Source organism: Habropoda laboriosa, unplaced genomic scaffold, assembly GCF_001263275.1.
Source record: "Habropoda laboriosa isolate 0110345459 unplaced genomic scaffold, ASM126327v1 scaffold102, whole genome shotgun sequence".
Lineage (NCBI taxonomy): Eukaryota > Metazoa > Arthropoda > Insecta > Hymenoptera > Apidae > Habropoda > Habropoda laboriosa.
In genome coordinates, this window is record NW_017100262.1 from 993,442 (window position 1) to 1,006,881 (window position 13,440).

General features: G+C 32.0%; 3 protein-coding genes across 4 annotated transcripts; 2 read left to right on the top strand and 1 right to left on the bottom strand.

The window, feature by feature from the left end:
- The first annotated feature begins 4,920 nt into the window (after positions 1 to 4,920).
- Positions 4,921 to 6,535, top strand: LOC108572944 (protein HEXIM). Its single transcript, XM_017935291.1, has 2 exons — positions 4,921 to 5,236; positions 5,495 to 6,535. Exons 1-2 carry the CDS (start codon positions 5,003 to 5,005, stop codon positions 6,533 to 6,535), a joined length of 1,275 nt encoding a protein of 424 aa, XP_017790780.1. The 5' UTR covers positions 4,921 to 5,002.
- Positions 6,536 to 7,853: 1,318 nt separating this feature from the next.
- Positions 7,854 to 11,840, top strand: LOC108572918 (DNA damage-binding protein 1). Of its 2 annotated transcripts, none has more exons than XM_017935256.1 (5): positions 7,854 to 7,925; positions 8,003 to 8,151; positions 8,462 to 11,187; positions 11,275 to 11,671; positions 11,750 to 11,840. In XM_017935256.1, the coding sequence occupies exons 1-5, from the start codon at positions 7,856 to 7,858 to the stop codon at positions 11,831 to 11,833; spliced, it is 3,426 nt and encodes a 1,141-aa protein (XP_017790745.1). In that variant the 5' UTR covers positions 7,854 to 7,855; the 3' UTR covers positions 11,834 to 11,840. The 2 variants fall into 2 exon arrangements, with proteins under 2 accessions (XP_017790745.1, XP_017790746.1); XM_017935257.1 differs by having other exon boundaries at positions 11,275 to 11,682; positions 11,764 to 11,833.
- An 817-nt stretch (positions 11,841 to 12,657) lies between these two features.
- LOC108572989 (ADP-ribosylation factor-like protein 16) lies at positions 12,658 to 13,291 on the bottom strand. The gene is made up of 2 exons (XM_017935338.1): positions 13,085 to 13,291; positions 12,658 to 12,978 (listed from the first exon to the last, which is right to left on the bottom strand). Exons 1-2 carry the CDS (start codon positions 13,289 to 13,291, stop codon positions 12,658 to 12,660), a joined length of 528 nt encoding a protein of 175 aa, XP_017790827.1.
- Positions 13,292 to 13,440: the final 149 nt, after the last annotated feature.

Genomic DNA, 13,440 nt, shown 5'->3' on the forward strand with positions numbered 1-13,440 from the left:
AATAATTTTCTACATTTTTCTTTTATATTTTTTGTATTACTAAAAAAATATAATGTACAAAATGATGCAAGAAATGGTATAAGTAAATATGTATTAATAAAAAGTACAACTATTAATGAAAATCGTATATGTATATATAATTTTAATTTGACAAACAATTCATATTTATGCAATGATAAATTTTGGGCCTTCTGTTAATTATACCAAATTGGATTCCATACCACGTGTTTTCATGTACTTCCTATAGATAGAAAAGATAGCCACGTGCGTACGTCATGTATGCAAGCTGCGTGTTCATCATTGTGTTGAATCGTATATACTATACAGTATATGGTTGCGCGCGCGCGCGTAAATGCTAACTATTGGACCTGATTTTCATCATTCGCTGTTACCTTGATACAACTTTTAAAGCAAATCTTTAGAGAGAGAGAAACTACCGAACATTTATATTCAGTAAGTGTTGCTTAAGTGTGATTATATACAACTTTAGGTAGTAAGAAAAAGGTATACAACATTGTTAACCATTTTTGGTAAAATACTTGTGCATATTATGAACTTAAAAAATTATCGGCTAAGCTAAATTTTCACGTTGAAGTTGTATTGGATTAATAACTTATATTAAATTTTTTATTGACAATTACTGTTGTATCAGCCTATGAACTACCTTTTAGAATACGCAACATTATTAATGCATGTATTACGTACGTTATAGAACATCGACTTTTACTCCTTAATTACGACTTTGAATATTAAACATATCAAGCATAAAAAGGAGGAACTTAGTGCTTTAATAAAAATCAAAAGATTATACCTTATTTTGACAGATATTCTGTTTTTGAAAATCATTCCATTTAAGAGCTTACTGCATTACAAGAACTTTTACGATCTATACGATAAAGTTTTTGTAAACTTATATCAGTGACGTTATTTTTTATTTTACATTACATTTTACGAATCACGTGAAACCTTTTAATATGCAGCATACGAAAAACATCATTTTCGTAAGGCTTGCATTCTTAACGCGTTTAATTATATTTCATTATCGTTGTTCAACTAACTGGTTGTTGACCTGCTACCTGTTATGAGTAATGTATATACGGTGCACGTATATTACATAAGAAACAATAATTTTTTCCATAATCTGCTTTCTAAAAATAGTATTACATTTTAAATTGTTTAATGTAAAATTAACATTATTTTTATGTCTATGAAATAAAAAAGTATGTTTTGTTAAATTCGATACCTTAAAAGTAAATTGCTAACATAAGTAATACAAAATTCATAAACCATTATATTATTTCTACTTCTAGTATATTTTGTTATTTGAACAAACAATTCCCGTAAAATGATTAGAGCTAACGAAAGGTAATCGAGAGTTATGTACCTTAGGATAATCTCGTCAAATCGAATTGCACGCATAAAATTTGTGTCATGCTTGGTATCTTCTTGCAATTACAATTACGTAAGTTGAAATTGAGTTACGAAGTACAAGAAGGTAAAGAAGTGCATTTCAGTTGAGATTGAAAAGGAACGAACGGTGAGCTCCACAGTTCGCCCAACACTGTGACATGCGATTCACGATTAGCTACGAAACGCTTCGCGTTTCTTACACTAGAATGCATTTACATCGAGAGAGCTCCGCCAGAAAGTAGGTTTGGGATGAAGATAGTGTATAGAAGAGGCGCATTTATGTATATCCAACATACTCTGGAGAAGTACTACGCAGATTGCGTTATGCGGCAAGCCAAGTCAATAATCTCCCGTGTTTTTTCCCTATTAATTCCTTGGTCCTTTATTTCTGCATTCATGATTTTCAGTTCCTACTGTTTCTTGATATCACAGTTCAAACATTACGCAAGAATATTGATAAAAATTTCATCACAAAGCTCTTTTTAAACGTTTACAGAGTAGAATAGAGAATATGTTTCTGTTTCCTTGTATAACGACAGCCATTTGATACATACAATGACGGTAATCTGTCAATCATGTATGTATGTATTATAACTTAATACTTCATATTTGGAGGCATTATTATACACACGTGCGTGTATGTATGTGTAAATGTTTATATCCACCGAGTAACCAATTCAAGCGCAAAATATGTACAAACAGTATGTGCGTGACCAATTCGAGCATAAAGAATTTACATTTCAAGAAAAAAGTCCTAAAGAAGGCACAGGAGTCTCCTACATAGAGGACGTATTTATAGTTACGCTAGTCACGTATGTTATTCCCTTCTTGAATTGGTGGTACATATCATTGTATTACATGTACTCCCTTGTATATAATGTAAATAATTTATCGTTGTCATTTGAATTAATACTTTGATAGCCCTTAATTATTTATTCCATGCAAAAAGTTTTGATACTAAAATGTCGAAGTAATACGGACAAGGTGAAACAATTGGGTTAAAAAATTTTGGTATTTTATTAGAAACTTAATCTTCGTTAAGTAATATATTATCTGTTTGAGCGGTCGCAGTTATTGAATGCAATCACCTTGAAAGGTGCAAGAATACCGCGATAACATGCATCCAAAAAATTATGTGTTAAAGTACGTAATGGATAAAACAATAATCAAGGTCATCTCTAAATTGCCAATGCACTTTTTATTTCCATGTAAGAAAAATATATTACGTGTAACAAATTGCGACGAACGTTTGGGATCTTCTTTATTTTCATTCTGATCATGACTAATTCACTTTACATCATCTGTTTATACGAGAACAAAAAAAAATTTCGTCTCAATTGCATACAATGCGATTAACGTTTGCATCGAACGATAAAGAAGACCTTATTTCCTAAGCATTCTTTCTCAATTGTCCTTAAAACGGTAAAACAGGTTCGTACAGGTAAAACTTACCAATGTACGACCAAAATCAATATTTGCATAAAAAATATACGAATCGTGTGTGCTTTTTCGTTGGTCAAGGCACAAAATTTTATTATTTTGTGTTACGTAATAGAAGGAAGTATTAGTTATGATTGATATTTCTATCGAGCGTAACAGAAAGAGAGGCGAATCGTTAGTAAACATTCTGTCCATTTCCGTTCTCAAAGCGTAAAAGCTCATTATTCCGAATCGCATAACAGCAAATATGTATACGTGACGATCGATACGCGCATTGAACGAGCAAGGGAAATCGTTTATAACATAAGCATTCTCTCTGCTCTCTGTAAGTGCGAAAAGCTTCTCGTTATTTCTCGGCTACGCTCGTAGCAAGTATGTAATCGGTAAAACGTCGTTTCACTGGAGCGGATATCTCATCAAATTAACATTGCTAAATATATTTCTACGCTTGATACTTGCTACCCGCTGTGCTCCACCATTACTAATTTCACCGTATAACCTGTAGCGTGATATTACGCGAACCACAGTTAACAGCCCAGCTGAGAGACTATTAGAATTTCATCGAGAATTGATGAAAATATTCTATGAAAATAACGTAGTTCTGAACTATAGAGAGATTACACGGTAATTCGACGTATTCGTATCGTTTTAAGGCTTTTTTTCACTTTAGAAATACGAAAACGGAGATAGAGAACGAGATTATGACGACGTGAATTCGAAATTAAAACGAAAATTATTGACCATGATACGTGTGAAAGGAAATCTCGTGTAACTATCCAATTGCGAATATGAAATTGAGTGGGTATAATAAGCCATAATATAATTATATGTAACTGTGTGTAAAGTAGGTCGCATATATGTATCGCGTCGAACAGTGTACTTCTGTTTAGAAAACAATTTAGTTACATTATTTTACCTCTTCTCTGTTTTCTGTCTAAGTCATACTTATATGTACATACGTATTATGAACTTTCACGCTACTTCAATTGAATTTCTACTTTTAATAGTAGATAACATTAAAAGAAAATTATCGTTCACTTTTAACAATTGACTTCTAATGAACTGAGAGTTCGTAAATACGTATGTTCCACTTTGTCATCTTATGTAAGCAATAAAATCGAGAAAATAGTTGTAATGATATTTATAACGCGAAGAATACGTTCAATGGATGGAACAAAATTTGTTCCATTCGTTAAAAGTTTATGTTAAAAAGACATTTCCGAAATTAGTCGCGGTAAACGCGTCAACAACAAACACTGAAACTGCGTCGCATTAGAAAAACAGGAAGATTTATCGTTTGGAACGTATGTATTATAAAAAAATATTTACAGACAACCTGCAACGATACGAACTCTGTTATACGTTTCGTTATAAAAGTAGCAGAAACATTACTCCTAATTAAGTGCCAGTAACTCCGTGTAAAAGACAACCACTTTCTATTTACGATTTACAAGCCGACTTTGCCCGACTCGATCAAGCACTGCTAGAACTAAAGATTTCTATTTAGCGAAGTACAGTAGCACAGATGTATGTACAGAAAACATATCAAGTAATGTGAGTATTGTACTTCGAGCACGAGTAAAGAGTCACAAGTAACATCGTGAAATTGATGTGAAGAAATTAATGTTTCTCCTAAATTGTGATTGAAACTACAATATTGCTTTCATTTATACAATAGGATCATCGATTGGAAACTTGCGATCCCATCGATTCGATATAAATTTTATTATGTGTGAAACGTTAAACATACATTGAACAGATTACAAATCCACCAGATACTTAAAACATATTAGCAATAGAATAGACTTGTCGTACGCTTATCGTTCTTCTCGTTTGCTCTATGTAATAAACATTAAATTAACAGTGTAAGGGTGCACTGTGCAAGAGAAGAGTCGCCATAAACTTTCAGGGAGCAGTGCCTGAAGGATAAACGAGAATGGTGGGGGATTCGGTGGGGACAAATGCGTTCACCCCACCTTTTCTGAACAAATCTCCCTACTCCTCCAAAACGTTAGCACGTCGCGCTTCGCTATCGCACGGAATCACGGACAAATCAAACATGGCGATTCAGTCGCTGTTTGCGGTGAAGGCGTACGGTTCGTAGAACCGGAGTAGAAGGTATCGGTGGATGAAGTAGTGTTGTTAACCGGTAATGAGTGCTTGTATCACTGCAAATCGTCGAATTCTGGTCAATATTACGAATATGGAGAATCATGATGTCAAAACGGTAATGGAGAAAGTGTCGGGCGGCATTGATGAAGTACGTGACGTGAAGGGCGTACGAGCAGAGCCGACGCCTGCGGCGTCATCGTTACCCGCTTCGAAACAAGTGTCGCTCTCTACTGGAGAAAATATAAACAAAAATGACTATATGAATGGGAAAACCGTAAGATGTCTGCTTTATTTTGAACGTTTACAAATATTATTCCGCATGAAAATTGAAATATTTTAAATTAATCGTTAATGTAGTTTCATAAATTTATTGTTATACCAAAATTGAATACTATTTCAGTTGAAATTAATCGTAGTAATCTTTATCGTAATTAAACAAAAATAATATATTAGGGAAATTGATTTACGTTGTATAATATATAATGCCACTTTAAATATATTGAAGATTAACGTAATTATTTTTATGTTTCAGTGTTCAAAATTATTAGTAAAAAAATCTGGAAAATTTGAAAGTGGAAGTGGTAGTGGAGATCAGGAAGGTGGTCAACATGAGGATGGAATTGATATTGCAGCGAAAAAAAGAAAGACTCGTAGAGGTAAACCTAAGCATAGAAAATTAAAACCATATTCAAAACAACAGTTATCATACCAACAACAGCTACGATATAGATCTAGAGGTCGATTAGCAAAAACTGGTAGACAGCCTCCAGCACCATACAACACTACACAATTTCTTATGGATGATCACAGTGATCTTCCAGACCTTGACCAAAAGCTTTCAGAAGCTGCATCATCAGAAGTACCTACTACATTTCAAAAACCATCAGCTCCTTCTCGTACCAGAGATTCTAGTTTCAGTGTTGACTCTGATGAAGATTATTTTTATTCCTCTCCAGAGGATGAAGAAGAATTCTTGACAAAGGAATTCTCAACTGCATACGAAGACCTTCATGCTGAAAGATTAAGTACATTAAGTAAAACAGAATTGATACAGGAATATCTACAGTTAGAAGCAAAAGTAGATTTATTAACAAAACGATTACGTGGTAAAAATTTTCATCAAACAGAGGAACGAGACTTGGAAAGTAAAAGCAGTAGTACAGATTCAGAATCAGCAAAAAAATTAAAAATTTGCCAACAACGGATTGATGATTTAATGCAACAAAATGAACAATTAAAACAAGAAAATGAGTCATTAAGGGCTCAGAGAGATGGTTGGCCAGTTTCAAGTGTTGATAGCGAGAGCGATAGTGATAGTACAAGTAATGGAAATAGGAGCAGATGTTGTTGTGTCCATTCAAATTCCAGCTCTTCTCCAGAACATATGGGATATACTCCTAGACATGAGAGTAGTCAGAGGAAAGACAGTTCTGTGTCCAGTACTGATAGTAAAAGTGATAGTTGTGATAACTCAGTGATAGTAGCAAGTGAGAGTTCCAAGGCATCTATGATCCCAGTTAATCTTTCTAATGGCCATGTAGCCATTCAAAAGATTGACGGTCTCCCAACATAAATTATAAAGAGCTGTTTTTATATAAAAAGTCTATTCAATGTTTTAAAAATTAACGTACAAGTTGTATTAAATACATCATTGGTCCTGCATATTTGCTTTAATCCTACCAATTTAGGAAGCAAGACTGGTTTGAAACAACTATGTTGCACTTATGCAACACAAGATCCTTTTCCTGATAACAGATATGTAACCTTAGATTATCTTTGAATGTGCTCTTATAATTTACTTCCCATATTTCATTTAAGACTGTTTTGTGTAAACTTGAATATGTAATGAAGTAGGAAATACGTACCTAATCTTATGGAAGATTAAAACTTAAACATGTGCAGGCTAGATTATTATGTGCTTGGTAAAATTTCCAAAAGTTGAAAATTCTATAAAAGTTCGAAAAAGTTCGAAAAAGTTCCAAAAATTCTATAATATTATTTCATCTTCATTTGGTACTAATTTTGATGCAGTTGGAGTAATTATTTTTTAATAGCCTGTTTTTGATGAACTGCCATTTGATAATACAGAATGTGTAAATTTGGGGTTCACAGACCATCAACTAATAAATTATGACACTAGGTATAAACAAAGATACAAATTAATGTTAAAATTATGTGATATTGTAAAATTGTACAGATATAAAATATAAAATTAGATGTTAGTTTATGGTCTGAATATATAATATGTTAAAATATTTCACACTTTACATTTTTAATAAATTTCAAATTTTCTTTTATTATGATTATTTTCCTGAAATTTGATGCAAACAGCGAACGAAATTCGTTTAAAATATCTTCGATAATGTGAATATGTTTGACTGTAGGATAGCTTTACTACAATAGAATCTAAGCACTCCTTAAAAACTTAATGAATATATTGTTAATGTAATAAGTTACATTGAAATGTACATAAAGTTTGATTTTTTATTTGTTAAAAATTATGATAAGTGAATTAATATGTATGAAACATGCAATTTTTTGAAAAATGAATTTATGTGATAAAGTTTTAAGCAATTGATTCCCACTTTTTTGTAACCGAATACTCTAGATTACATAATTTTACGTCATTTGTGAATTTATAATTCTATATATTTTTAATTAAAACGAGACTATTACTTAATTAGTAATGTAAGAAAAAATATGTATTCATTTACAAAAATGATTTTGAAACATTTCTTGTGTTTATTGTGAACCAGGCTTAATACAATGTGAAACGTTGCCAACTTCGTGGCGCGTGAAATTGAAAACCACGCAAGGCCAGCGCTTGGTCGTACCTATGTCTTGTACTTGAAGTGTTAACAAATTTATAAAAGTTGTTGCCGGATAAAATATTATGAAAGCAATGTCTCATCATTACGTAGTAACGGCACATAAGCCTACGGCTGTCACCGCATGTGTGACAGGTAAGTAGGATTATTTTGCAAAAAAATTATATATTTACGTAGATAAACAATTATTTTCTTTTTACCTATGTATGAAGGTAATTTCACTTCACCTACGGATTTGAACCTCATCTTAGCAAAAAATGTTCGATTAGAAATTTATCTTGTTACTCCAGAAGGTTTAAGACCATTGAAAGAAGTTGGAATTTACGGAAAAATTGCTGTCGTTAAATTTTTTAGACCGCCGGTAAGGTTATACTAGTATCTTTATTTGATGACTTTTACAATTATTTATTTGTTTCACTGCTTTTTCATTTATATTTAGTATAATGAAATTCGTATATTATGTTAAATGTATATTTGCAACATTTTCATTAATAATAATATAACCTTATACTTACAAGGAATTAATTATCTTTCATTTATGTATGTATATTAATACATATAAATATATGCAACAGCATATTAGTATTTTTGTAGATTCAGCCATTCAAATATTTGAATTTTAAGTTACAATAAAATTTCTTGGTTATTAATGAATTATAATATTTCTGCAGCATGAAAAAAAAGATCTTTTGTTTCTTTTGACTACACGTTATAATGCTATGATTTTGGAATGTATTGGAGAAGGAGAAGATATAGAAATTATAACAAAAGCACATGGAAATGTAGCAGATCGTATTGGAAAGGCTTCTGAAACAGGAATCAAAGCTGTAATTGATCCTAAAGCTCGTGTAATTGGTCTTCGATTGTATGATGGTCTTTTCAAAATTATACCCCTTGATAAAGATAACCCAGAATTGAAAGCATCATCAATACGTATGGATGAGCAACAAGTGCAAGATATGAATTTTCTTCATGGATGTGCCAATCCTACCTTGATTTTAATTCACCAAGATATTAATGGAAGACATGTCAAAACACATGAAATTTCCTTAAGGGACAAAGAATTTGTTAAAATTCCTTGGAGACAGGATAATGTAGAACGTGAAGCTATGGTAGTCATTCCTGTGCCCTCTCCTATTTGTGGTGCAATAATAATAGGTCAAGAAAGTATATTGTACCATGATGGAAACACATATGTTGCTGTTGTGCCTCCAATTATCAAACTGAGTACAATTACATGCTATGCTAAAGTTGATAATCAAGGACTTAGATATTTATTAGGAGATATGGCTGGACATTTATTCATGTTATTCTTGGAACAAGAAAAAAAACTAGATGGCACACAAGTTGTAAAAGATTTAAAAGTTGAACTCTTAGGAGAAATTAGTATACCAGAATGCATTACATATTTGGATAATGGAGTAATATTTGTTGGTAGTAGGTTGGGTGATTCACAGTTAGTTAAATTAATTACAAAAGCAGATGAAAATGGTTCATATTGTGTTCCAATGGAAACTTTTACTAACTTGGCACCAATACTTGACATGGCAGTAGTTGATCTTGAAAGACAGGGTCAGGGGCAAATGGTTACATGTTCTGGAGCTTTCAAGGAGGGTTCTCTTAGAATTATTAGGAATGGAATAGGTATTGAAGAACATGCAAGCATAGATTTACCAGGTATCAAGGGTATGTGGGCATTAAAAATTGGTGGTGGTAATTTTGACAACACATTGGTCTTATCTTTTGTTGGACAAACCAGAATTTTGGTGTTAAATGGAGAAGAAGTTGAAGAAACAGATATTCCAGGTTTTGTTGCTGATGAACAAACTTTCCATACTGGGAATGTTACAAATGATTTATTTATTCAAATAACACCAATATCTGCCAGATTAATTTCACATGAAACTAAAACAGTTGTTTCTGAATGGGAACCAGAAAACAAAAGAACTATTAGTGTAGTTGCATGTAATGGTACACAAGTACTTTGTGCTACTGGAAATGATTTGTTTTACATGGAAATTTCTTGTGGACAAATTTTACCAAAAGGATTTGCTACTTTGCAATATGAAGTTGCGTGCCTAGATATATCACCATTGGATGGTAATACTGAAGCAAAAATTGCTGCAGTAGGTTTATGGACAGATATTTCTGTTCGTATCCTAACTTTGCCTGCTTTAGAAGAAATTAATAAGGAATTACTTGGGGGTGAAATTATACCTAGATCTATTCTAATGACATGTTTTGAAGGTAATACATACTTACTTTGTGCTCTTGGAGATGGCAGCATGTATTATTTTACTCTACATAAACAAAACGGTATGCTTTCTGATAAAAAGAAAGTTACTTTAGGTACACAACCAACAGTTCTAAGAATTTTCAGATCATTGTCTACTACCAATGTTTTTGCATGTTCTGATAGGCCTACTGTTATTTATTCGTCAAATCACAAATTAGTGTTCAGCAATGTTAACTTAAAAGAAGTAAATCATATGTGTTCTCTCAATGCAGAATCATATCCTGATAGTTTAGCATTAGCAACTGATAGCACAGTGACAATCGGAACGATCGATGAAATACAGAAATTGCATATTCGAACTGTTCCTCTTGGAGAATCACCAAGACGAATTGCTTACCAGGAAACTTCTCAAACATTTGGAGTAATAACAATGCGTGTCGATCTCCAAGATAGCAGCGGTGTTAGCCTTGTAAGACACTCTGCGTCTACGCAAGCAGCTTCTACATCTAGCAGCAGTCATATTGCATCACACAATAAACCTACAGGGCACACAGCTAGTGACATTAGTCAGGAAATTGAGGTACATAATTTACTCATTATTGATCAACATACTTTCGAAGTTTTACATGCACATATGTTAATGCCCACTGAATATGCATTATCATTAATATCAACAAAGTTGGGTGAAGATCCCACTTCTTATTATGTAGTTGGAACTGCGCTTGTTAATCCAGATGAAAGTGAGCCAAAAATGGGCAGAATACTTTTATATCATTGGAGTGATGGAAAGCTTACACAAGTTGCTGAAAAAGAAATCAAAGGATCATGTTATTCTTTAGTTGAGTTCAATGGAAAACTTCTTGCTAGTATTAATAGCACTGTTCGTTTGTTTGAGTGGACAGCCGAAAAAGAACTCAGATTAGAATGCAGTCATTTTAATAATATCATTGCCCTTTATTTAAAAATTAAAGGAGATTTTATTTTAGTTGGAGATCTTATGAGATCTCTTACATTGTTACAATATAAAACAATGGAAGGTTGCTTTGAAGAAATAGCAAGAGATTATAATCCAAATTGGATGACTGCTGTTGAAATTTTAGATGATGACACTTTTTTGGGTGCTGAAAATTGTTTCAATCTATTTGTTTGTCAAAAAGATAGGTGAGTTTTGACATATAATTTATTCAGTATTTATTATGCTTGCATGCATATCAGTCATACACAATAATAAATTAAAATTTATTATAGTGCTGCTACTTCAGAGGATGAAAGACAACAAATGCAGGAAGTTGGTCAATTTCATTTAGGTGATATGGTTAACGTTTTCCGACATGGATCTTTGGTGATGCAAAATCTAGGTGAATCAAGTACACCTACACAAGGTTGCGTACTGTTCGGAACAGTTAGCGGTACTATTGGTTTAGTTACGCAAATCCCATTCACATTTTATGAATTCTTAAGACATCTTGAAGATAGATTAACAAGTGTAATAAAAAGCGTTGGTAAAATAGAACACAACTTTTGGAGAAGTTTTAATACCGAATTAAAGATCGAACAATGCGAAGGTTTTATAGACGGAGATTTAATCGAAAGCTTCCTTGATTTAAGCCCCGATAAAATGGCAGAAGTTGCAATTGGTGTTATGGTATATAAATTGTTTTTTGCTTAAATTAGGTATGTATAATATAATTTATCATACTTTTAAGTCACTTTCTTCTTATAGATCGACGATCCTAGCGGCATGAGAAAAGAAGCAACGGTGGATGATCTTGTAAAAATAGTGGAAGATCTTACAAGAATACATTAGACGTAGTTCCTCGGCTGATTTGTATAGTTTATTATATTTCGAGAAGCTTACAGATGGATAGATTGATAAGAAAAATCTTAAATGTTTGGAAAACAAATTAAGAAATGTACATGCAAATATCTATTTATCATTAATAGTACAAGAAAGCAGGAAAGTATATTTTCCTTCTTTTGCGTTCTTGTGAAAACCTTTCATTATACACACCTGTGCTCTTGTACTTTAATTTAGATTACATTGTTATGGTAGCTCGTATTCAAATACTTGTATATGTGCATGTGAAAGTTGGTCAAAAAGTTTTTGAACTTATTTTAAGAATACATTATTCATACGAAGTGATGAAATTGTTCTTTGAATACTATTCTTTCAATATGCAAACCTATCCCAGTACTCTAACACTTGTGAGGTCGAACATAATGTATTTTTTATGATATAACACTTATTATGTAAGTAGCACTTATTTCAGATGAATTCAGGAACTTCTTGATCGACAACCTTCTAATTCCTGCAAAAGCTATTTTTTTTAAATGCCTTGAAAATGTGTTAAAGGCTGTATAAGTTAATAATTAAATTGACATGAATCTATAAAAATGAACATCTTGTACGTTCAATACTAAAAATAATGAATTTCGTTTATGATAGTATTTCTACTTTTGAGTATAATGAACAGGAAAACCAGACAAAATTTTGCTAATGATTTATATTAAAATAATGTCAGTGTTGATTACTGAAAAGTCATTCGTAGAATCTTTATATCTTTGTATTATTGAGTGTAAATAAAAGAATATTCACTTTCTGATAAAATCGTTTCAAGCTATACACTTATTTTACTTGTTTGCATTTATTGCCGATTTTAAAGTAGCTGGATCAAATATCCAGTTTCTTAATTCTTCAATACCTTGACCGGACATTCCACTAGTTTCAAATATAGTCAATTCTTGTGTAGCTTCTTTTTGCAGTCGTGAATATTGAAGTATAAGTAAGGTTTCATTGCGCATTTGACGATAAGAAAGATCCATTTTGTTTAATGTTAATGCAATTTTTACATTTCGCAATCTAGGGTCAACTAACAAAGAGTAAAGTAATACACCTGCCGCACTTATTTGACAAAGATTGCTCGCATCTACTACGTAAATAATCTTCCGTACCTATGGAGTATAAAATAATTTCGAAAAATATAAAAAATTTATTTGACAATGATTTTAAAATTGCCACTTATTTTTTGTTTTTAAAGCTTTTTCTGAGAAAATTCACCATATCAAAGTAATGTTTCCATATTGGCGCCATGCTACCGCCAATTTCTTTAATAATTATATCAAATTCACCAGTGTTGTTTTTTATTGTAAATAGATTTATACCATTAGTAGAAACAGTATGGGTTGCATCATCTATCTCATCCCCTTGCAAACGTTTCATTAAAAATGTTTTGCCAGATTTTATTGGTCCAAGACAAAGACACATTTTAAATATACTGGATTCAACAAGTATTAAATGTTTTCACGCGTTTTATGTATTAATTGATTATAAATTCCATATGTATATGCACAAAGATTTATTGATTTAACAATTGTGTTTCTATAGTGAATACATTTTCTATTACACTAATATTG

Bases quoted from the DNA above. Each gene is read 5' to 3' on its own strand.
- LOC108572918 (XM_017935256.1), top strand. From the start codon at position 7,856: ATGAAAGCAATGTCTCATCATTACGTAGTAACGGCACATAAGCCTACG. The intron at 7,926-8,002 runs GTAAGTAGGATT...CTATGTATGAAG, and splicing joins TGTCACCGCATGTGTGACAG to GTAATTTCACTTCACCTACG. The intron at 8,152-8,461 runs GTAAGGTTATAC...ATATTTCTGCAG, and splicing joins TTAAATTTTTTAGACCGCCG to CATGAAAAAAAAGATCTTTT.
- LOC108572989 (XM_017935338.1), bottom strand. From the start codon at position 13,291: ATGTGTCTTTGTCTTGGACCAATAAAATCTGGCAAAACATTTTTAATG. The intron at 12,979-13,084 runs GTGAATTTTCTC...TATACTCCATAG, and splicing joins GGAAACATTACTTTGATATG to GTACGGAAGATTATTTACGT.
- LOC108572944 (XM_017935291.1), top strand. From the start codon at position 5,003: ATGAGTGCTTGTATCACTGCAAATCGTCGAATTCTGGTCAATATTACG. The intron at 5,237-5,494 runs GTAAGATGTCTG...TTTATGTTTCAG, and splicing joins ACTATATGAATGGGAAAACC to TGTTCAAAATTATTAGTAAA.